Source organism: Rhinoraja longicauda, chromosome 23 (genome assembly GCF_053455715.1).
Source record: "Rhinoraja longicauda isolate Sanriku21f chromosome 23, sRhiLon1.1, whole genome shotgun sequence".
Lineage (NCBI taxonomy): Eukaryota > Metazoa > Chordata > Chondrichthyes > Rajiformes > Arhynchobatidae > Rhinoraja > Rhinoraja longicauda.
In genome coordinates, this window is record NC_135975.1 from 21,073,911 (window position 1) to 21,100,333 (window position 26,423).

At 38.6% G+C, this 26,423-nt stretch overlaps 1 protein-coding gene across 4 annotated transcripts in view; it reads right to left on the minus strand.

The window, feature by feature from the left end:
* The window catches only part of tbc1d22a (TBC1 domain family, member 22a), a 171,369-nt gene that overhangs the window by 137,906 nt on the left and 7,040 nt on the right, over positions 1-26,423 (minus strand). For 2 of the 4 annotated variants that reach the window (XM_078419806.1, XM_078419803.1), the window contains exons 2-7: positions 23,902-23,958; positions 22,331-22,665; positions 15,956-16,138; positions 7,749-7,819; positions 3,047-3,175; positions 901-963 (exon numbers count right to left, since the gene is read on the minus strand). In XM_078419806.1, the coding sequence (XP_078275932.1) occupies positions 901-963; positions 3,047-3,175; positions 7,749-7,819; positions 15,956-16,138; positions 22,331-22,665; positions 23,902-23,958 (838 nt within the window). The remainder of the gene's footprint in view (positions 1-900; positions 964-3,046; positions 3,176-7,748; positions 7,820-15,955; positions 16,139-22,330; positions 22,666-23,901; positions 23,959-26,423) is intronic. The other 2 variants (XM_078419807.1, XM_078419804.1) reach the window with 2 other exon arrangements.

A 26,423-nucleotide genomic window follows, 5' to 3' on the forward strand; every position in this document is an offset into this window, starting at 1 on the left:
AGATGCCTCAATAACTTCCTTTGGCAGCTTGTTCCATGTAGACACCATCACCTGTATGAGGACGTTGCCCCTTGGGTTCCTCAAAGTTTTTCCCTCTCTCTTTAAAACTTTCCCCTCGAGTTCTCAATTGCCAAGCCCCAGGAAAAAGACTGCATGCTTTGACATTATCTATGTCATTCACAAACATAATCTAGAATTCAATCATAAGCAATTACATAAAGATACTGAAAGGAGTCAAGACGTCAGAATGGTTCGTTTTAATGGCTTTGTACAAGTGCAGTTTTACCATAAGATGGATCTTTCTCTGGGAATATCAACAATTGAAACACAAGTTATGGATGACTACAGTAATCCAAAATTATGATTGATGAAGTGGAACTGAATGACACACCTTTGATGAAGTGGAAGTTGCTGATTCAAAGTTGTAATTCCTCACTATAGATTTCCAGTACCACTGCCAGGATTTCTAAAAGCCAATTAGCTTTGTGATGGCAGAAGCACTGTTGCAATTCTTTTGCCTGTCCTCTCACCCATGACCTGATCAATAAAGACATTATTAATAGAAGGGGGAAAATTGAAACTTGCATGAAATATCAATATGCTCATTCAAATCAAGCATTCATATGCAGCCACATAGAAAATGAATGGATGATTCTCAAATTACATTTCATTGTTACCAATATAAATCTGGTGCAAATATTGCAATCAGGCAATGCATTAAGGTAGAATAAACAGTGCTATATATTCCCGAGATTCCTTAATTCCTTGCAAGAATTAAGTGTCACATTTGGTCAGATGATAAAGTTTGCAAAAACAAACTATACCACCATCCATTAGAATTTTAATTTCAAAACTGACAGAAAAGTAAAAATGAATTACATCAATTTCAAAAGATCTTACCTCTCGTACTTTTGGTTGCAGTATTAAACTCTCAGGAGTCATACGGGGAATATCAATGGCAATCTGATGGTTTAGGAAAAAAAGTCATGTTTTAGGAAAAAGTTGTCTAAAGTAATTTTCCACTTTCTGTACCCAAATTACAAAGCAAACCACAATTTACAACATCAGTATTCTCTAGTACCCAAAAGAGATGACTAAATTGTGGCAATTATGGCTCCTTTCATTTTGGAATTCCTACATAATATGTAGGGGGGGAGCACTATCAGTGCTGGTCCAGTTAACTCTAAATCAATGTTTTGTTTGATTTAATTCAGCCTGTAAAACATTAGTTACCCATCTTTTCATAATAATTTACAATAAGCAGAGCCAGCCAAATGCATACATATGGCTTACTTAATTCACAATTAAAAACAGTGCTTGACATTCCAAGCCACAGAATTTGTATTGAGATGAGTACATCCATTGTGTTGGCGAGTCTCCTTGAGCACTACGTGTCTGATGGTTCAATCCTTCTTACTTATTTCTTAACACCAAGTACAGCAATGCTCCACCTAATCTTGCAATTGTGTAGAGTTTTAATTAACTGCTTCACAAACAGAGTATATCAAGCATTAGTTCCTACAAAAAACAAACTTTTATGATCATGGGGTAGAGACCAGAGAGTGCAAGATCAGATTAAGCATCACAAAAATCTAAACCTTGACCTCCATAAGCCCTCTGCTGCTGAAACCCTCAACTGTATTTGTGTGAAATCAAGAATCAACAACTCTTGCAACTCTCTCACATCCACACTTCCTTTTTTAATTCCCCGTTTACAAGTTAATTGAATGTTGTGCTGGCCACCGTAACCCATATACCATCACTCTCAATCCACCCAAGTTTCCTACATTAAAAACACACAGTGGAATGTAGAATCAAGGAACTGTAGATGCTGGTTTACAAAAAGCAAACTACTGGTGTAACACAACGGGTAAGGCAAAGACGCTAACGGCGACTCAAATTCTCAGTCTCCATTGTATCTGATGAATGGAACCCCAGATGAAGCTTTCCATTCTAGGACATTAGATACGTCCTAGTTTTTTAGTAAACCTGGTTTCCCCCCCCCCCCCCCCCTCTATTATAGATGGATCCCTCACCCTCCTCTACCGTGTCCATAGTTCTGTACTAGCTCCCCCTTCCCCAGGCAGAATAGGAATGGAGTTACCCTGGTCCTCACCTTTCATCCCATCAGCCTCTGCATCCAACACATCATCCTGCGACATTTCCATCACCTTCAACATATTCTCACCAGGAGTCACATCTTCCCATCCCCACCCCTGTCCACCTTCTGGAATAACCGCTCCCTCCACAACTCCTTTGTTCACTCACCACTTCCCACATAAACCAACCCCTCTCCAAGCACTTCCCCTGAAACCATAGAAGATGCAACACCTGTCCATGTACTTCCTTACCTCACCTCAATCCAGGGGCCCTAGCAGTCCTTCCAGGTGCAATAGAAGCTCACGTGCAGCACTTCTACCTCATCAATTTCATCTGGTGATCCCGATGTGGCCTCCTGTACATCGGCAAGACCAAGTTTTGACATGATGACCATTTTGCCAAACATTTGTGCTTGGTCCACGGGGTTAATTATCTTAACTCCTCTTCTCACACTGACCTATTTGTCCTGGGTCTCCTCCATTGTCAGAGTAAGAAAACACACAAACTGGAAGAACAGCATCTCATATTCCACTTCAACAGCATGAACACTGAATTCTCCAATTTTAGGTGACCAGGACCCCCCTTCACTTTGCCTCACACCTTGTCTTTTTATTTCAGGCCTTTATCCAACTATCTGTCTATCAAAACCCCCTCACCAGACCATCCTTCCCCATCTCTTTTCCTTCTTTGTTTCTCCCCACCCTGACACTAGTCTGAACGGTTCCGAGCCAAAATGTCAATTATCCATGTTCTCCAGAGATGCTGCCTAACCTGCAGTGTTACTCCAGCACTGTCTCTTTTTCACTCCAATGGAATACCAAAGTTCTCTCAAATAACAAATCACCACCTGTTTAAAAAAGTAATTAAATGCCAAAGCTTACAAATTTACCACAGAATGTACATAAGAAAATAATGTGATATATTATGCAACAATTTGAACAAATACCTGTCGATATGTATCTTGATGGTGTTCTTCATTTCTGGAATCATAATACTGTTCAATGAAAGCAAAATACTCTGTCCGTTTCCGCTGTAGCGTACTTTCTCTTCTTTCTACATTTGCAGGTAGGTAACCCTAAAAGAAAAGTAAACCAAAGATGTATGATGGAATCTGGTGATTTCTGGATGTTGTACAACCTCAGTATTTTCACAGCATAAATGTAAGCACATTTGGCAACATTTTTTTTTTAATCTAATTTTCCATCATAACATTTACAAAATACCTATCAATGAAACAGATTGTGATTTGTCTCAAACAACTGAAAGTTGAAACTCTGCCAGCTAAGACTCTAAGACAAATCTCTGCAGAAATAGCAGCAATTCCATGCACTTAACACCACAGCTACACAGAAGTTCCAAGAGGGCAGGACAGAAGGAAATATTTGTATAGATTTTCCAGCAATTGCACTGGAAAATCTGCACACTGAACCCACGTCAGATTAAATTAGCCCCAAGTCCAGCAAACCCATTAATGTGAATGGAGAAGAATGACTAAAATACAAGGGGCATATAAAATATACATTTTGTTATTTGAGATAATGTTAATGTTTTTGAGTCTGAAGAAAGGTTCGATTCGAAACATCAGCCATTCTTTTTCTCCAGAGACGCGCTGAGTTACTCCAGCCTTTTGTGTCTATCTTTGGTTTAAACCAGCATCTGCAGTTCCTTCCTACACATTAATGTTTTTATTGTTTTATGTTAATAATTAAAACTTTGTCAACTTTCAAAAAGTGGTGAATGTTTATGAATCAAAAACATTTGAACATTAATTTTCTGATAGCAATGAGGGATGTGGCTCGGCCAACTGTCAAGGAACGAGTGAAGAATAGGGCTGACGTCATACTTATAGGAAAAAGTCCTGCATACCAGGGGTCAAGAGTCACGAGTGTTTCATTGTCAAATGTACCAGATAGAACAATTAAATTCTTACTTGTAGCAGCACAGAAGATATAAACATAGTACACTGCAAACAATAAAATAAATGAGAAAAAAAAGGTCCAGTGTGTATATAAACACACAGGCGTAAAAAACAAACAATAATAGTGCAATAATAACAATAATAGTCTATGTAGTCAGAGCTTATTTGAGGTTGTAGTGTTTAATAGCCTAATGTTTGTAGGGAAGAACCTGTTCCTGAACTTGGACATTACTGTTTTCAGGCTCCTCGACCTTCTTCTCAATGGCAGGGGTGAAATGAGTGCATGGTCCGGGTGGTGTGGTGTCTTGCTGATTCACTTGAACCAGGGTTTTTGCCTGCACAGTGTCCCACCCATAGACCCACTTCAATTAATATGCGCCCAAGTGACTGACAATCTGTGAATTGCAATTCAGGAGGAGATTCAGGACTAACTTTAGCAATCTCACTAATGTTCTCATTATTCCACCCTATTATTTGTCTATTAAAAGCTAAACAAGCCATAAAATTATTTAAGTGCTCTATTTTTTTTAACATCTTCACTGTTTCTAATGATAAGGTGAAGACAGTTATCAAGAATTAAGGCAGGACCTTGAACAGCTGGGCAAGTGGGGTGGGAATTGCTAATGGAATTCAATTCAGATAGCTGTGAGGTGTTGCATGTTGGAAAGTCAAACCTGACAAGACCGTTAATGAACAGTAGGGCCCTGGGAGCTGTTGTAGAGTAGAGGACCAATGAGTGCAAGTACATAGTTCCCTGAAAGTGGCTTCGCAGGTAGTAGGATCACGAAGACAGCTTCAGGCATAGCAGCCTTCATCAATCAAGGAAATGAGCATAGATTTTGGGACATTATGGAACAGTTGTACAAGACATGGGTGAGGTGACACTAGTGGCAGTGTGTTGGGTGCTGAACACCAAGCTAGAGGGAAAATGCCTTTAAATTTGGAAAGAATGCAGAGAGAATTTACGAGGACGTTGCCAGAATGTGAGGGTCAGAAGTATAGAGAGAGGTTGGGCAAGCTTTGTTCCTTGGAGCATTGAAGACCGAGAGGTGAATCAAATTATGAGGGAAATAGAAAGGGTCAATGGAGAGAGTCTTTATCATAGGGTAGTGAAATCAAGAGCTAGATGGCACAGGTTGAGGTAAGAGGGAAGAGATTTAATGGGGACCCGAGTGGCTTTTTCACAAAGAGGGTGGTAGGTGTATGGAATGGGTTGCCAGAGGAAGTAGTTGAAGCAGGTACAGTAACAGTATTTAAAAGACTTTTGGAAAGCTATGTGGATAGGTTCCAAGGGATATGGGCCACATGTTAGAAAATAGGACCAGCTTAGATTGGACATCTTGGTCAGCATGGACAGGTTGGGAAGAAAGGCTATTCCCATGCTCTCGGCTATTCCTATGCTCTATAATATAAAGATTTCAAAACATGCATCAATAAAAACAAATTATTTTTCAAAAGGTTGAATGCATTTTCTTCATTCCACCCAAACTCATTCCCTCCAAACCTATCACTCAGCTCCAAGACCTGGGCCTCATCACTTCCCTTTGCAACTGGATCTATGATTTGTTCACCAGTAGACCTCAGAGCAGCTTAGTAACATCTCCTCCTGAGTATCGCATATTCTGTAACCTGAGTACCCTGTAACCCAAAGGTATTAACACTGAATTCTCTAATTTGAGACAACTAACCTACAAAAACTCCCACCACCCACATCTTTTCATCCCTGTCCTATGTCCAACCATCTGCCAATGAAAACTAAAGTTAACTATCCCACTCTTTTTGCCTCTTAAGATTAAACATGATTTATCAACAGCTGTCATCCTTTAATAATTCTGATTTCTCTGCTGACTGACAACACCTAAGACCACCAGCCTGCCTTCCTTTAGCAGTTTCCTAGCCACAAGGTGCGGCCTAATTGCCGCATCAAAATTCACAACTATTCCCGTGTAAATTGCAATATATCATCGTGTACAAGCTGAATTCATCATTTAAATGATGCACGCTGGAAACTTGGAGGCCATGCGCACAGAATATTCATTCATCACACCCTGCGTGCAAGAGATTTTAACATTACCATTTTCAAGGTGCCTTTTAACAGTATTTGCACTAGTTTCTGCACACAATTATCACCCTTTAAAACAGGATACAAACACCAAGGTTCTAATTTCTGTTCAATGGCTAAAAAGTTGCAATAACATTTGTCATAACTAATGTGAGAAACCTTCTTCTTGAGAATTCTTAATGTTTAGAAAATAATAGTAGTTGATGTATATCTTGATAAATGAATTAAATCTTCAAAGCTTCTCGGGCGGCATGGTAGCGCAGCGGTAGAGTTGCTGCTTTACAGCGAATGCAGCGCCGGAGACTCAGGTTCGATCCTGACGACGGGTGCTGCACTGTAAGGAGTTTGTACGTTCTCCCCGTGACCTGCGTGGGTTTTCTCCGAGATCTTCAGTTTCCTCCCACACTCCAAAGACGTACAGGTATGTAGGTTAATTGGCTGGGTAAATGTAAAAAAAAATGTCCCTAGTGGGTGTAGGATAGTGTTAATGTGCGGGGATCGCTGGGCGGCACGGACTTGGTGGGCCCAAAAGGCCTGTTTCCGGCTGTATATATATGATATGATATGATATGATATAAAAAGTTATTTATTGAAAAGAAAATCCTTTCTCTCGCTTAGGAACATGGTGCAATACTTAAATTACTACACCATTAATCCTGAGATACAATTACAATTCCTAGCACTACAATTAAGGATTTTGTGCTCAGTTAATTTAAAAACATAAGTTTCAATAATGATGACCCTGAAATTTAATGGATTATTGCAAAAATCCATTTGGTTCATCAATGTCCTTCAGTGAAGGAAATCTGCCATCCGTATCAAGTCTGACCAATGATTCCAGTATCATGTGGTGTACTCTTAATGCTTCCTCTATTCTCAGGCAATTGGGAATGGACAAAAAAATGCCAAAAGTAGTATAGCTTTTCCATGTGAATATAAATAAAGAGAACGTTGCAGTTCATTCAATTAATCCTGAACATCCAATAATACCACCCGTTAAACACTTTCAAATTAAAATAGACAAGCCTGCTAAAAAAGGAAATCATGAGAGGAAAAAGAGGACAGGAGATAGCTCTGACAGAATATATTAAGGATAATCCTGAGATTTGATAAATACATTGAGGGAAAAGGGACACAGAATGAATGGGGTCCATATATCTCACATATAGTGAGATACAGAGAAAAAGCCTGGTTTTGTATGCTATCCAAACAGATCAGATGATAGATGAGTACAACATATGGTTCTCAGCATTGTTGTGCATCAGTTCCATACACAAAGTCCAATGTCCTCAATGAAGTAGAGGTGAATCAAGCAGGATGTGAAATATAGAAATGCTGCTGGACTTTAACCAAAAAACAACAGCTGAAAACCTTCATTTTGCTTTCCAAGAAAGAACAACCCTGGTTTGAATGGTTACACTGGAACAAAATGTGTTAATTTATCAACTACAATTAAGCTTGGTTTGCCAACAAAAATATTCCAGAGTCTGCCTGCCTTTAGCTTAACATCTTCAAGAGAGATCCAACCATTTCTAGTTTTCATAAATACAATCATCTCCACATTTACCGAGCCCTGCATCACCTCATTACAACAGAGTGAATTATCCATGTCTTCAGATAGCCCAAGACCATTCAGAATATCGCAGCAAAACAAAAAAAAACACTTACTGAAAGTAGTTTCCATGTAATTGGCCGGACCTGACTTGGGATTCCAGACCAGCTGAGTTTTCTCAACTCTTCTGCATTTGGGGAAAAAAATTGATTGGTTTAAGATAATGTATCAGGAGAACTGTAAAATAATCCATCAATCTAGGACCAGCATCATCAGTTGCACAAGTTAATATTCCAGATATAATTCTATGTTTATTAGAAATAGCAATTGGCAGGAAACAAGTATTGAAGGAAAGTTCCATTTTCAGGTCAATCCCCAGCTTCAGCATCCCATTTCATTTTCAGCAAATCTAAGATCTCACATCCTTCACATCAGGAAAATGACTTCATCTTTACCTTCATAACCATGCTACTGCTTCCACTGCTACTTTGTCCTTTCCATTTTCCAGACATTAATCCCTGTCATTAAGTTCCACAACTAACTATTCAACACATGGAAGCGATATTAGACACTACTGTGCAATGAACAATGAAATAATCGCATTTTCTAAAACAAATCTTAAATATGCATATTCTCATCACCAGATATTTCACACATGAAGTTAAACAGAAATTCATGATGGTATATTTCAGAAGAAAATAGAAAAGTTATTAACTACTTGAAGTTTAAGTGAGGGAGAGAAACAAAAAGTACAAATTGGAGTACAAATGCACCATCTGCACAAAAATCCTTCCCCAGATTAGGAAGGCAATCTCAATTAGAAAACTGAGTCAAGCATTAGTGTTTATTTCACCAAGGGAATGAATTAAAAAGTAGGGGAGTTATGCCAAACCTATACTCAGCCTTAAGCCACAGACAGAACATTGCATATCATTGCGGTAGTCACAGAAATGATGCAGGCAATGTAGACTGTGCAGTAAACAAGATTTACAAGGAAAGATCAGGATTTCAAAAATGAGCATACATCAGCAAAATACTAACAGCCTGGGTCTCTTCATTCCCCTCAGTGGAGTGCCATTGATATCTTTAAAATTCTGAGAATAGAGTGAGAGCACGGTAACAGCAATGGGTTGAACGATGTGAACTTGCATTGGTAAAGGAAAAATATTTAGTATAAAATACCATAGAAGAAAATGAGAAACAAATTGGCTCTAATTTACAAAAAGGCTACCCATGTTATGCCAAATATAGATTCATTGTGAATTGGATTTTCAATAGCGAAGTTACAAAATATCCTTTTGACAAATATAGTTGTATTATTTTCATGGTACTATTTTGCAAATTTGAAAGCTTTGAAAACAGCTTGAAATGACCTATACCCAAAGGGTTTCTGCTCAGAATCCAAGCTGTAGGGGTTATTGAGAGGGAAGAACAGAATCACATTTGACACCATGATCTATTACAACAAATTCAAAACTTTAGTAATTTGTCAATTACAACAAGTTCTCATTATGTCTGTGAATTAGCTTTATACAAATCAGTAGGCTTCTTCAAATAAAATGCTTAGCTTTGAATACATCTCCTCAACCAACAAACTATCAGCGACATCTCACAAGTGATCAGTCGAACATGCAAACGGGGAAATAGTTATACGACTTAAATGCTATGATGCACCCCATTCATCAGAATTCCATCTTGTAATTTTTATATACAGAAAATGCAGAAAGAGATAAAAATCCTAAACTGCAATTAATAAAAGCAAGTTTGCCAGCAGCAGTACAATTAACAGTTGTGGCTTTGTGAAAACATCTCAAGTGATTTCTTGAAAAATTAAATTAAATAATTTTTAATCATTACCCATCATTGAGTTAATGCAAAACTACAATTTTTATCATTTCATGATCACTTCCCGTGGTCAAAAGCAACAAAGTAAAAAAAATAAGTGGATTTAATTGTGTTATAAATTTGACAGGAAGGGAATGAAGCTAAGGACTTGAAATCTACACTGCTGAACATTATTTGCAGTTATAAAAGATGGAATTCCTAACTTATCTGGAAAACAGAACAGGTCTACAAATATTGTAATTGTAATGAAAATATCAGACTTTCAATAACTTATACTGCATGAATTTCATACGGTGCAAGTGCCTCAAAGGAATATTGTCAAAAAAAATCTGACAAATTCTGATGAGATTTGTTAAGATCTAACATTTAGGTTAAAAAAGGTTTAGAACACCTTCACTTATATTTGAGATAGTTCAGAAGATATAAACAACTGAAAAAAGTCCATTGTTATATTTGATTAATGTTTAAATCAAAAAGCAACAGTACTCATTTTTTAATGTTAAAAAAATCACCCCATGCAAGTGAAATTTAAAGAAAACTGAATTTGGCAGAGCTTCACATTTCATTTTACAGGAACTGTTGCAGGTAAATTTTGAAGCTGGGTAATGTAGAACTTTATTCCTTGGACCACAGGAGGCTGAGGTGTGATCTCTTAGAGCTGTGTAAGATCATGAGTGGAATAGATAGGGTGAATGCAGAGTCTTTTATCTACAGTCGGGGAATCAAGAACTAAAGGGCATAGGTTTAATGCGAGGGGAGAAAAATTTAATAGGAACTAGAGGGGCAATTGTTTCCACACAGGTGGCTAGCTGCCAGGGGCCATATTTGAGGCAATTACAATGACAACATTTAAAGGACACTTGGGCAAGGACTTTGATAGGAAAGGTTGAGGCATATAGACCATACGAAAGCAAATGGGACAAGCTCAGAAGGGCATTTTGGCCGGAATGGACAAGTTGGGCTCAAGGGCCTTATTTCATTCTCTATGACTAACCTAAGTTTCAAATAGAATTCTGAAATGTTATCTAATCCCCCATACTGAGTGAAAAAGTATATGAATATGCATGCTATAACTTGATAATGGACAAAATGTAAAAGATGCATTGATTTTTAGTATATCGCATTGTTAAAAAAACCTCAGGCTACATCAATGTCGTGCAGATGGAGGAGACAGATTTAATGACACAGATCAGTTAGTTCTCCACTTGAACAAATGTCATGAGGGGAAAAAACTGGGGAACAAAAGTGATGACCCTGCGAGTAACAGCACCCAAGTGTATTAAAGGATGCAGTAAAAGATTAACCTTCAAGACTTTGAGTGAAGACAATTCAAATTTACTTTAAGCAAAAATGCTGAGGCATCATCAAATAAAGGTCAGACAGTAAATCTTTCCACACATAATAATCTGAATAATCTCAAGGAAAAACAAAAATAATTTCTCAAGTTTGAGTTCCTAAAGTTTTAGTTTTCTAATATACTACCTTGCTGGGGCCCACAATTTGACAGTAGATACATCGTTGCAAACGGTGAGGGGTTTGAGAACAGCCTCCAGATTTATTTGGCACTTATACATTACACTCTACCTTCACCAGGGATATGTGCATGGAGCTACCTCACACCATCAACTGTTTAATGGTCTACTATTCACGGGTAGATGTGGCAAGACTCCAAAAGTTTGACCTGATCTATTGGCTGCAGATGTGGACGATGCTGACCCTGGTTAGCTAGCATCTTGGCTTGATATGAATAGATTGAAAGACTATTGGTTACGAGGTTAAAAGTTAGAGAACATCCAAAACAAAGCTGTTCACTGTATCTCAGTACACAAGACAACAATAAACCTAAACCTGCTTGATCACATGGGTATATGTTATATGCGTGGAGGAAGTAGAGCTGGGGACTGAATTCTTTGTAAAGTTTGAGCTGCTAGACCAGTTTTCAATCTATCTCATTTAGTGGCACATCTACTAAAACAGCAGTTCATATTCCACATTGGCAACTTTGAACATTAATATTCTCCCCCCCCCCCCCTCCTTTCTCATCTGCCCCTCTCCCTGCTTGCACATGTTACTTTCCACTCGCCCCACCCTGGCAGCAGTTCCTTTCCCCTTCCACAAATGCTAATCTCCCACCCCTCCTCTGCTGGGTTCCCCACTTTTCTCCGTGCCCCCATTACCTACTACGCACCCTCCCTCCAGCTTGAGATTTCACTCCCCACCTATCCGTTTCTACCATTTGCACCCATTCTTCATCTTCTCGTTTTTGTTATTCTCTTCAACTTTCTCTCGACCCGACCCATCTGTCAATCAACCTCTCCTGGATGCACCAAGATATCACTTGCGAGTTTCTTGCCCCAACCCATAACTCGCTCTTTCAAACAGCAATCTCTATACTACTACATCAGAGTGAGGAAGGGTCCTTTCTTGAAACATCATGTGTACCCATCCTTCCACAGATGCTGCTTTACCTGGAGTTTCTCGAGTGCTGTGGGGAAGGGCTGCAGAATTCAAAGCGGTGGCATGACAAGGACAAGATGAGGACTCTTTATGGAAGAGTAGATATTAGATTGAAAGGTGCGTGTTGTAAAATTGTATTTAGGGGGCTCACTTCGTTTCACAGAATGCATTCCACCCCTTCCCCAGCATGGAAGTCCATGACAAAAAAAAGAGTGTTCCATAAATGGTTAAAAAGGTTGGTAAATAAGTTGAATGGTCAATTATCTTAATTTTTCCTTCTGTACAATTTTTCATTCTAACGTACACTTGCACTCAAGCATGAATATATAGCTCTTTAAAAAAGGGTACTAGAATAGATGGGGAATAAAAAAAAATTAAAGCTCCAATTTAGTCTTTTCAAAAGCAAACGTGCATAATTTAATTCAATTCAATATATCTGTCTCCAGGTTGTCAAGGTAACATATCCAGGTAACATGTGTCCAGGTAACTGAATATCCAATTGCATTTCTGCAACTGAAGACTAAAAGTTTCTCAAGAAGTAGATACAATCCACAAATGGCTGTTCGCAAGTACACTGGTCTACAGGTTGCATTTATACCAGAATAACTACAGATCCATCCCCAACATATGTTTGTGTACACGTGGAGTACCTAGTCACTTAAACTTGACATAGCACATACGAAATAAAACATTTAAATACTTTCAGATATGTTTAATCTATGAACCTACCTTAAAAAGAAAAATACAAATAAACCTACTGCTGTCTTGTGCATCACCCCATTTTTGTTTGCTATTTCACATCTTTCCCCCCCCCCCCCTTTTAACTGCCTCGTGTTCACCCAGCTTTTGCCCTTTCCGTTCGCTTTCAAGGCTGCTCGTATATCTCCATCTGTCCACTTTCTCAAAGTGCACCATTCTCCCTACTCTCACAATCGGGGATTTTCTTATCAATTCTCAATGCTTAAAATATCTGAACCCACAACTCCCCTTCCACCTCACCGCTCCCTCTGTTAATTGAATGGCATTGAACGCCCATGTGTTTTATTTTTGAAAATGAACATTTATGCCTCTTCCTGCAGAACCAAGATTGCCATTGTGAATTTAGTTCATCTTCGAAATGCGGCTTAATTCGGCGACATGACCACAACACCCCTGTCACCGGCCAAACAAGCAGCAATTCAAGAACATCTACAGTTCTTGTCCAGTCTACCAAAACAGCCTGCCATATTCAACAGAGAACCAAATTAGGCAACCATTGAAGCATATATTCATTCTAAAAAGCACAAAATAAACAAGCTATGTTTCATCATGTCACTTCTGTTCTGAACCAAAGCAGAACAGAATCTTAAACCTGGCTTTACATTTGAAAACATGAATTTGATTTTAAAATCACAAAATTAAGAGGACATATTTTGCAACTGAATTTGGATGAACAAGTCTTCAGGTTTTTAAGTGTCATACTAAACTGGTGAAATCTCACATCTGAATTGTTTTAAACTTACCAACTGACCTGTAGCTTCCCCAGTTGTTCAACGACTTTAAAAGTGCAGAAGGGCTCTACTCTGGTTAAGTTGATTTATCCATATGAATGGCACAAAGAAACAGATGCCTAGCTAATTTTTTCTGGGGATTTTACAAGGTATCCAATTAGTCCAGGACCTCTCAAAACATGGAGTTCATTAAGCTTCTACACACCTAACGTCTAATGCAGAATACCAACAAAGGAATTGGGAGGCTACGAGGCCCAGCAAGTCGACTCTGCCCTTCAAGAATAACACCACCCAGATGTTTCTGCAGCCTCAACATATTTTGCTGCCCAAATGGACCACACTACATTTTCTCCACATTATATTCCTTTTACATCTTTACTCACACTTGGTCTATATTCCTTTATGCCTTTCTTGTATCCTTTGCACAACACCTTATCCATTTATGTATTCAGCAAATTTAATAGCCACATCTTAACTACCCAACATTTTGTGCAAGTTGCATACCAGTCCTCATACCTTGCCACCAGGGAAAAAACCCATGACCCATTTATGCCAATTCTGTTTCCTGTTAGTCACCCAGCTAATCTTTTACCCATGCCAATGCTACCTTCAACACCACAAGCTTGTATTTCTTGCAATATTCTTCTATGTGACAGCTTTTCATATGCCTTCTGGGGATTTTAGTACATCCGCTGATTTCCCATTGTACTGTTAACTATTCAAAAGAACTCCAATGACGATAAACATGACCACAACCCTTCACAAAAACATTGCCCAATTATCTTTACTATAAGTGCCCTGCCAAAATCTTTAATACAGCTTCAAGTATCCATCAGCCAATAGCTAATAGGATAGCCTATTATCCCAAAAGCTCATTTGAGTAGGAGGAAATCTACAGTCACAACAAGACCCTGCATACTTCTTGTACCCTTTAAGATTATCACTGATAGAATTACAGTGAAAGCGATGGCAAACAGCAGTGAACATTTACAATTGGTAAACTTCATGTACAAAATTCAGCCAGTGATATATTTTGTGATAACATGTTGAGATTCCTCATACTCATCATGTGCAGTCTGATCTTAACCTAGCCCAAAGAGAAATTAAGCAACAAATGTTAATATAATGTCAAGAGTCATTCAGCATGAAAACAGGTCCTTCGACCCAACATGCCCACGCTGACCAAGATGCTCCATCTACACTAGTCCCACCTGCCTTTGTTTGGCCCATATCCTTCTAAACTTTTCCAATCAATGTACCCGTCTCATTATTTCTTAAACGTTGCAATTGTCCCTACCTCAACTACCTCCTCGAGCAGCTCGTTCCTTATACCTACCACCCTTTGTATGAAAAAGCTGCTCCTCAGGTCCCTATTCTTTTCCCTCTCACCTTAAACTTTAGTCCTCTCGTTCTTGATTCCCCTACTTTGAGTAAAAGATTGTACATTTTGCCCTATCTATTCCCTTCATGACCTACACACTGAGAGGCAAGGCTGAGGACCTCAGTGGACTTATGCCATAAGATAAAGTCTAATGTTTTAAACTCTAAACATCAATTTTATGAAATTAGAATATTTCTCCAAGAAAGTTATTTAATTCACCTGCAAAATGTTAAAAAGTGAATCATTCAAATGGAGGTACAAGGAATTGCAGACACTGAAATCTTAAGCAAATCAATGAAGTGGGCTGACCCAAAATGTCACCTTTCCATTCCCTCCACAAATGCTGCATGATCCAGAGTTAGTCTGGTGTTTTATGTATTGTTGAATTATTCAAATGTCCAGCTTTAACATTAAGATTTAAATTTGATTTTTCTCAATTTATAGTTATGGACAGCCTTAGTAAGTGTGCACATTTTTTGTGCATAATAGTAGCAAATAACTTCTCATTGGTAATTTCTTAAAACGCAACAAATCTATGAACAAGGTTGTTAAGGCACTAAAGCATACAACAAGTTTACCACAAATCAAGTATTAAAATATAGTTGGGATCTACAACATTTTTCCTGACATAAATCAAGATTTGGCTTACTGATTCAAGTTGACCAATACGTTTAAGGGAACAATTAAGAGTAATTCTCAAATCTTTCTTTTGCCAGATTCTATCAGTATGACTATTTTTGTTCTAGTGGTTGCTGGTCACCAGATTGACGACAAAAAAAAAACATGCTGTAGGAACTCAGTATATCAAGCAGCACCTGGATGCAAAAGATCTATGTAAACATTTTGGGTCGAGACCCTCCATCATGACAAACATTGCTTGACACACCAACTTCCACCAGCAACTTGTTTTGTCTTCCAGCTACACTCTTTTATCTCTACATAAAACTCTTTAGACATCCATCATTTTTTATTTGATTCCAATGACTCCGGTTTCTTTTGCTCATGTTAAACAAAATAGGTAGAGGATAAAGGAATGAATGCCCTCCCTGAAATAAGAGGTAGATTACATGGCCACATCTCATCTTAACATAGGATAGGATCATTATCCATCATCAGAAGATGGCTTAACTTTATTTGAGTTAAAGCTTACCTAAATCAGTATTTGGACCTGCCAACAGCTGCCTGAATTTTTCTAAACGAGTCATTTCTCTTTCCGACATTAGAGGCCCATCTGAGGAATTCTGGTCTGCAATTCCTGCTGCCGATAGAGTTGGCGATGTAGGAGAGACGGACAGCTGCCTCTGTGACAGGGTCTTCTCAAGATGATTTAAATCTGCAAATTCCAAAAAATGTATTAATACCATCAGAAATGCTGCACTGAAAATTAATACAATATAAATTCCTAATATAAAACGTAAAATTAACTCCAATTTCTTGCACATAAATCCAAGCAGATCCACTTATGATCTGCTATGATAAATGCTGTTACTAGGCCATCCTTCTCGTTTGTTAAATTCTTCAAAGGTTGATTGAGCACATTGTCATGCACAAACAGACAAGTTATTGGAGTTTTGGTCCAATTTGTTTGTTGCAGGCACATTTGAAAAAGCCCCTGGAATTATATTGTATGTACTTTGCCATTTGCCAAGTTAATAAGGTTACAGAACAAATATAACAGAATTTAACAGTTGGAATTACAATGAAGCTGTTGGCATATGCTACATTTATGCTGTGAAAGCAGCAATTTCTAGAACAGTATTTGCTGTTTAACATGGCAATACAGAAGCCTCTGTCAGGGATTTCCTGCTCTTCCAGTGCTTTGCTTTGCACGCTTTGCCAATGCAGGTATAATTGTTGTTGCTCATCTCTCATTCAAGAAAGTTTTATTTGTTTCTCATACCACGGCCAAAGTTGCTACACGCAATTTGTTTTCAAGGTTTTCCTGCAAATTGACTTATGTGCTTGTATTGAGTGCATACCTTAAACTGGTTTATTGTACTTTGGTTTTGGCTGAGAATTTCCTTGGATAGAAACAGCACAGTCAGTCTTGCATCTAAGGTTGATTCTATCTTCTTGATTAGTGCATCAGAGTGGTGGGAGCATGGACACAGCGTCAATTCACACTATTGGTGACCAGGAATGGGTTTGGAGATTTTGAACAAGTCATAATTTTTTGGGGGCAGCCCCATGATCTTCCATAGGTCCTCATGACAAACAGTGGCAAAAGCTTTCATGAGATTGACAAAGGTCAACAAAGGAATTGTATGAAGTATCCTCACAATACAAGTCATTCAGCTTGCTATGGCTCTTTCAAAACAGCAATCTGCGAAGCAGTCTTTCCAATATCCTTGCATTTATTTTAATAATTTACTGAATTCCCTTTTAAGTTGTATTTAAATTGGTCTGGTGCTGCATTCCAAAACTGACCCAATTGTCACACAAAAGAACTTTTACCTTCATCTTGACTCAGGTTTGTTTTCTACAGTGCTGCATTTGCTCCAACAATGCTGCCTACCTCCCAATTCATCCATTTTTACCTATTCAACTGAGGATCACCTCTTTTGAGGTGGCGATAAGGAAATTAAAATGTCCACTACTTCCCTGGACTTCTATACCCACCCTTTATCCATCTTTGCAGGTGATAACACGATAGGGTTGCCTTTTCTCATCTTCTATTCCATCAAACTCAAAGTTCAGTTTTCCTTTTGCCATATGCCACCACCGAGTACATCAACCACTCCCCCCCCACCGCCACTCAACATTCCAAATGGCCTGTTCCCGTTACAAGCTATTTCTCAGTCAGCATTACCTTTCCCCATGGCACATTCCGTCCAACCATAAGAAATGAAATGTCTGCCCTCAGATCCTCGGCCAGCTGAAATAATCTTTTCCAAAACAACTAGCAATGAACCTCTTTCAATTTACTATATTTACTGCCCACAATGCAATCTGATCCAATAGGCATAAAAAGAAAACCAAACAAATTTAAGGGAAGAACACACATGGATTGCAGGCACATCAAAGAACATCTTCGTTCAGTTCTTATGCTTGACCTTGAGCACTCCGTCACCTATCACAAACTGCCATGCCATTTGTACACTGACATCTGTCCTCATACTCTTACACCACTGCAAAGCCATAACCCTAAAGAATAGCACCACATCATTTGATAAAAGTACAATATTGAATTCATAGGCCAGAAAACTGCAAGGTCAGACAATTTCATTATGAATCACTTAACCTCTCAAACCTAGCTTCTGTTGCTTTACTGGTCCCATTTGGAAGGCGTACAAAAGTGGTATATTATAATGTTTAATTGCACCTAAGCAGATATATTTTGACAACAAAAAAAAATCTCATTTAATGCACCCGAGTTGACAGAGACAGGGAAATGGCAGTTGACTTTAACCAGTTTAAAGTGTGGGGGGATGGGGAAAAAAAATCCATTCCAGCTTAAAGTCAGCTGTCACTTCCCCATACAACTCAGGAAGTTCAGATCAGTGGTACAACTAAGCATGAATTGAACAAGTGTCAAACTTCCACACAGATATTTGCAGTTTACTTCAATGGACAGGGAGAGACGGTACAGAGATACCATAACAGGTTAGAGCTCACCTCCTCATACGAGTACACTGCGCATTTTCAGATTTTTGCCTCCACGAGAAAATAGGAGACGTGTGCCACCTGGCATTTCAAACCTGCCTCATTATTCAACATGGTTATGAAGGAACTGCAGATGCTGGTTTAAACTGAAGATAGATGCAAAATGCTGGAGTAACTCAACAGAACAGGCAGCATCTCTGGAGAAAGAATGGGCAACATTTCAGGTCGAGTCTGAAGGGTCTCGACCCAAAACATCGCCCATTACTTCTCTGCAGAGATGCTGCCTGCCCCGCTGAGTTACTCCAGCATTTTGTGTCTAACTTCACCATTTAACTTGATCATTATATTGTATCCCAGCCTGAAGAAGAGCCCTGACCCAAAACATCACCCATCATTTTACTCCAGAGATGCTGCCTGACCTGTTGAGTTACTCCAGCACTGTCTATCTTCACCATGATCATCGCCAATCTTCCATAGGATCCAACTCTGTGCCACATCTGCCAAATCTCCCAATCTTTCAAAAAATCCATCCCCCTCCACTCAATGCTTTTAATCAGCTACCCTCCACAACCTTGTGGCAAAGAATTCCAGACATTCACTTCCATCTGTGAGACAACATTTATGTACCTTAGTTTCAAATGGCCAGCTCTCATCTTGCAACTGTTCCCCGATTCGAGATTCACTCACTGATGAAAACATCTCAGCAGCTTCCCTGTTAAGATGGCCCAAAACTTCAAAGAATACATCCCCAATCTTTTAACCCACCTTGATAAGCCAATTCCCTCATTCCATCAATTAACCAGTTAATGGCTTTTGTTCCAATACTACCATATATTTCCTGAGATGTACACAGTATTCCAGGACTGGTAGTGCATGCTTTCAAGCTTCAGTACCTTTTGCCGGAAGGGAGCAAGGAGAAGGAATGACCAAGGTGGGACAAGGCTTTGATTATGTTAGCTGCTTTTCCGAGGCAGCATTAAGTATAGATGGAGTCAATGGCGAAATGTCTGGTCTGTGAGATCAACTGGGCTGCACCTGCAACATTGCAATTTCTTGCGGTCTTGTGCAGAGCTGTTCCCAAACCAAGCTGTGATGCAATCAGAGAAGTATGTTTTTAATGGTGCACCTGTAGAGGTTTGCAAGAGTCATTGGAGATATGCTGAATTTCCTCAGTGTCCTAATGAAATAAAGGTGTCTTCTTGGCTGTCGCATCAATGTGGTTGGTCCATGACAGATTGTTGGTAATATTAACAGCAAGGAACTTGATGCCCTCAACTATTTCTACTTCGACACCATTGATGCTGATTGGGGCATGTTATCCACCATACTTCCTGGAGTCGATAATGTCTTGCTGACATTGAGCGCGAGGTTATTGCCCCAACACATGTTATTAAGTTCTCTCTCTTCTTCCTGTACTCATCTTTAATAATAATAATAATGCATTACATTTATATAGCGCTTTTCTAAACACTCAAAGACGCTTTACAGGGTTTACTAAAACATAGAAAAGAAAAGAAATAGATAAATAAGTAAACAAACAGAAAAGGAAAAAGAAGGTGAGGTGACGGTCAGTGATTGAAGGCAGTGCTGAACAGGTGAGACTTCAGTGATGTTTTGTTCGTGATTCTGGCCCACCAAAGAGGTATCATCTGCAAACTTATAGAGTTAGAGCAGAATTTGGACCAAGCCATGAGTATGTAGGGATTATAGTAGGGAACAATAGACAATAGGTGCAGGAGTAGGTCAGCACCGCCATTCAATGTGATCATGGCTGATCATTCTCAATCAGTACCCCGTTCCTGCCTTCTCCCCCAATCTTTAAGAGCTCTATCTAGACTAAGAACACATCCTTGCAGGAGAATTATTGTAGAGATGTCGTCATCATCCATCCTTACTGATGTGGGTCAGAAAGTGGAGGATCCAGGAGCAGAACAGCTTGCTGATTCCTAAATCCAGGAGTTAGGAGATGAATGTGGATGGGATTATGGTGTTGAAAGCAGTGCTATAATGAATAAATAGAAGTCTAACAAGTCCTAGTTTAGGTGTTCCAGAGATGAGTTTAGGGCCAGGGAGATGGTGTCTGCTGTGGGCCTGTTGCAACAGTAAGCAAACTGGCAGCCCCCATGTGAAGAGAAATTTACAACCAAGAGTCTTTTTCATTTTAATTAGTTTCAATGTTTAATTGAAATTATTTATATTTTGACATAAACTCAAGAGCCACACAGTTTTTGCTTCTTTCTCCAGACTGTTTTTACTACTTTCTAAATGCTTTGCACTCTGTCCAATTGTTTTTCTCCACTGTATATTCTGCATCCAATTTTGAAACATACTTATGAAAATAATTTCAGGTTATTACGCCCTTGTGATTGTTTAACCACTCATCAAAAGTCGTTAAAGAACATCCTGATTAAGGTATTTGCTTTGGCCCTGTTGAGATACAACCTTTCCAATATGTACCTTCCCATATTCCAGAATTCTAAAGTAGTCCCTTCAGCAATTAATTTATTTGCACAATCCTGTTTCTGTACATAATGGCACATGCCAGTGAAGCAATCCAGTAATTACTGTCTTTTGCTACAACTTATGCCAATCTTCCCATATCAAAACAGGGGAATGGTAGAAAGGTAGGCCTCCCATTAAAAAAAGTGAATCACCCACCGTCCTGCAGGAAAGAACTCCCACACATTATCATGCGTATAGCTGCATCATGCCACTTACATGTCACTAAAACATTCTCAATGTGCAAAATGCTTTACACAGTAAATAATCAATAAACTACAAACTGTTTTAATAAAAAGAGATTTATTTCATATAGCACTCTTGCAGTTACTGAGAGAAGGATATGACCAGCCCGAGGAATGATGCGCGAAACTACTGGATTACATCACAGCCATTTTCAGAATGGTTGTAATATCGCAATGAAAAGCTGTAGTCAATATATAGCTAACCATAAAAAAACTATAAACAATCTCACTTTAAATCTGCGCCAGCTACTTACACTGTCACACAGCAGTTAGTGCCACTGTCTCTTTGCTCCAGAGTTTATTTTAAAACCCCGACCTCAGGTGCTGCGTGTGTATATTTTGCATACTCTTCCAGTGAGTCTTTCAGTTCCATATCCCAGAGACATGCTGGTCGGAAAGTTAATTGTTTCCTACAAACCACTCATCCTTATGTGGGTGCTAAAAAAATGAGGGTGGAGTTGAGCATGCGACAGTGAATGGGTGACAAGGAAATGAAGAAATGGTATTCATGCGATTTCAAGACCTGACGAACAAGTATAATTTTAGATACTTCAGTGCAATCTTTCAATGAATAGGAATGACAATAACGTCAGTGCATTACGGATTGCTCCACCAGAAGTGCAGAAATTTGCCTCCTTCTGTGGCATAACAAAAGTGAAAAAAATATTCAAAAGAACAAGTTCTGAGAACTGTTGTAAGTTGTGAAGGAGCAATCAGATGAATGAAATTGCTCCCCAGATGCCAGCGCTGGCCCAATTGATAGACTCCCTTTATTGTAATAAGATCTCTAATATAATTTTTTTAATGGCTAACAAATAGTTTAAGTTTTGGGGAAAAAACAAATTAAAGATAATTATTGCAAACAAAATGGCCAATAAAGCACACTGACAAGAATGCGAAGTTGAGTCAGAAGAGACAAGCAAAATATCAATATTAGAATATCTAATCAAAAATTAATAGTTCAACAAAAGTCAAATGAATTCAGCCTCTTATGACAAAAAGTTAACGATGCAGCACGTTCAGCTACTCAATGTGTATTTTTCCCACTAATGACATAATACACTAAGTTACTGAAGGAAATAATACCTGCATTTTTGGAGAAACACCTAAATAAACCTTCTCCCTTCCATTTAACAAAGTTTCAATTTGAATAAGTAGCATTTAAGAATTCAAATTACCTGTTGATGTATCAAACTCAGAGCCGCTGTTGGACTTTACTGTGTTTTCCACACTATTGTCTGCTTGCTCCATATTGTCCAATTGTTCTCCAGATGTCTCTGTTGGTTTGTTCGGCTGCTTCTGTTCCTGTAACTTGCTGTGTTTTTGAATTACTTTATTTGCTGTTTCCATGACAACATCAGTATTCAGATTTTGAGTAGCCATAGCCAAAAGGTCACCATCATCATCTCCAACATCCCAAGCATCACTTGTAATACTTTCAAACTCTTGAAACGTAGTAATCTTCTTTGCCCTCATTGAAACTAAATTAAGCTTTGAATTTGATTTGAGCAGGCTGTTGACCAAGAAATACATTGTTTTAGATATACGGGTACAAAATACCTTCAAGGAATAGAATGACAATGTATAGTTATCCCATATGTTTTTTAGAAGTGCTGAAAAATTATTGTGCATGCTTTCAAACACTGAAGAAAGATTTTCTTTAATGGAAGATCGAGCAGATGAAGGAAGTGTGGACTTCAAGCAGCCTCGCTGACCCGGGTTTGATCCTGGTAATGGGTACTTGTCTGTACGGAGTTTGTACGTTCTCCCTGTGACCTGCATGTGTTTTCTCCAAGAACTTCAGCTTCCTCCCACACTTCAAAGACGTACAGGTTTGGAGATTAATTACCTTGGTATAAATGCAAAAATTGTCCCTAGTGTAGGATAGTGTTAGTGTGTGGGAATCACTGGTCGGTGCGGAGTATGTGGGCTGAAGGGCATGTTTCCGCGCTGTATCTCCAAGCTAAAATATATCCTCTTCATCCTACTTGCCAAGGGCATATCCTGGACACCTTTAAGCCTTAATAATTTTCCGTTCAAGTTGTTGCCTGAGTTTTTCCAACATTTTCAGTTTATCTTATTACGCCATGAAAATACTTAATATCATAACAAATATGTTTGTACTGCTGTGATTTATTGCGCAAATTGGATACAACTCAACGGATTAATTGGGGAACGCCATTTGCATGACACGAGCCAAACTGTTGTAAACAAATTTCAATTGAGAACTAGAGAAGCACATAAAAGTTACTTTGGCAAATGAACAGAAAGACTGTCATCTTGGATTAAAACGTTTTAGGGAAATAAAAACCTCTTTACATGTAACTTCTGCACAGTTAACAAACACCATCGTCTCCGAAGAACACTGCTGCTATTTTTCACCTCAAGAGGCCATTGAAATCGACAAGCCGTCGCTTCTTTTGATACTTGTCATTGAGTCGATAAGAAATGATACTTAATTAAACAAATGTTACATACGGCCTTCAGTATTTTTAGCTTGCAGTTACAAAAGTGAAATTTCTGAAAATCCTGCAGGAAAAATAACTTTGCTGCAGCAAATTTGAAATTCTCCAGCCTCCAACACTCACCCTTTTGCCTTTAGCATTTTTTATAACACGAGGTTTCTTACAAATGCAACAACTGTGTTATAGCAAAACTACTTGTACCGTTTCCAGCAGTACAATTCTTCCATTCTGCAATATGTGTATTTCTAAATTTTAAATATTAGCATTTAAAAATTCACACCTACTTTGTATGCAACAGAGGATCCAATGGAGGATGCTGAGCTCCATAAACATGTTGTATACTGCAAAGGAAATTTGACAGAATCAGTGCAAATATGTCTCAGGAAAGCAAATGGCTTACCTTATCCAATATTTTTGTAGACTTAATAGGCATTTATTTTTATTTTCCTAACAATCCAATTAAAGAATTCATTCTATACACCATCCATTACATACTGGATTCTTCTCCCATAAAACAATGCTCACATTCTCATTCTCACGGACTAGCTTTCTTCGTCCTATTCCCATCAGATGCACCAATACCCTTATCCTGACCACTGCACTCTCCAGAAGTCTTCATAGTCTATATTTTGAGATCAATCTAGTATAATTTAAAATACAAAATGATGCAGTTTTATTTCTAAAATATCTCTAGATTCAGTTTGGTTTATTGTCATATACACCATGGTGCAAAGAAATTCCTTATTGACATGGAGCTCAGAGTAGACCATACACATGGCAATGAGAGAAATAATAAATACAACAAATGCAAATCCAGATTTTAAATGGATGCAACTAAACTACAGGATTTAAGTACACTATTCAATTCTCCCTGGTCTCTATTTCCACGTCACCAACACGTTGTAAGGTATGGTTCTACAATTTCCAGTAAAACAATGCTAAACAAATGCAAGCTGTCCTTTGCTTCCCCAATAACAAAGGTAGCAAAGAAATGGAAATTATGTGGAAGAAAGCATGCAAATATTTCCTTCACACTTTTCAAAGATTGGGTAATCTGCAACATGCGTTGAAACATTACCTTTCCACCATCTATGGTGCACAAATTAGAAACATGTGAAATATTCCCCACTTGATTTGCCAAGTTGAGTTCCAACAGCACACATGCAGCTTGGCATTGTCCAGACAAAGTAACTCATCCAACTGGTATCTCATCCATCACCCTAAACATTCATTCTTGATATCAATGGTGCAAATGGCTGCTATATACAACATGTGCAAAATGTTTCTTCAAGATTATTTCAGCAGCATTTCCGAAAGTCATGAGCTCAAACACCATGACATGGACAACAGGCACATGGGAACACCACAATCGGCTTGACCCCCATCGGGTCACATACCACGCGAATATAGAAATATTACTCCTCTCAGCAGCATGAACTAAGTACCTTCATGAGGTCGGCATTAATGTTATAAAACAGGTTATTAGAAACTTGTATTAAGTGCTGGTCTTGTACAAAATATGTTACTGCATAACCAAGAGGTGAAACCACTTAATGAATTTCACACTTTTTCTTTCTACTCTTTTAGAAAGCATTTCAATTACGTTTACCCTGATTCTTGTAACATCTAAAGAGCTTTGAACATTTCATTAAAGGAAGACAAAATGTGGAGGAAAGAACTGCAGATGCTGGTTTAAATCGAGGGTAGACACAAAACGGTGGAGTAACTCAGCGGGTCAGGCAGCATCTCTGGAGAGAAGGAATGGGTGACGTTAATAAGGGAAGACATAACTTGAAAGTTATTTAAGTCTGCTTGTGCAGAGAATCTCACACTTCAGAATTGATATCCGAGATTAATTACTAGATCAATACTTAAATAAAATTACATCACTCTCACTAATACATGTAATAAGTATTATAAAATCTGCAGCAGCATTGAAACTGTCAAACAAACTATATCATGCCTGATTATTTATTTTCACCTATCATTTGCTTTAACTCACTCTCTGGACAGCACCTGGTAGAGTAGCACATGCAATAGGCTCAGTCAATTATTCCAGAATAATTTGTTTGACTAAACCAAACCAGATTCATGCGGCACCAAATGTTTTATTTTTAAATAGCTTGTGTACATTTTCTTTACCTTGTGTTTGCTCTCCACTAAAGTCACCACTAGAAGATGCAAGTCTTCTTAGAAATAAATTCCCCAAGGAAGGCTGCGGTTTATGAGACATCCCATAACTTAAAATGCAGAATAATAGAAGCCAAGTCACAATAATAAAGGATGAAACAAGAAACTTCTGCAGAAAGGTGGCGCAACGATAGAGTTGCTGCCTCACAGGACCAGCAAGCGGGGTTCAATCCTAAACACAGGTGCTATCTATGAGCAATTTGTACATTCTTCCAGTGACATGGGTTTCTCTGGGTGCTCCCGTTTCCTCCCACATTCCAAAGATGTGCAAGTTTGTAGGTTAATTGATTTCTGTAAATTGCCCCTAGCGCGTAGGATGCAAAGGTGGAATATCAGTGTTCGTGTGATCAGTGGGCAGCGTGGACTCGGTGGGCTGATGGGTCCATTTCCTTGCTGTATCTCTAAACTAAACTTTTTCTTTGAGCGGCTGATAACCGGAATGATCTGACAAAAACTGTGGTGCAACCAGATACAATTATTATGTTTCAGAGGCATTTAGATAGATATTTAAATATGCAAGGCATAGAAGGACACAAATCTAACGTGGGCAAATAGGATGAGTGCAGATGAGCAAGGAAGTCAGCATGAACTTTGTGATCAAAGGTCCATTTCTGTA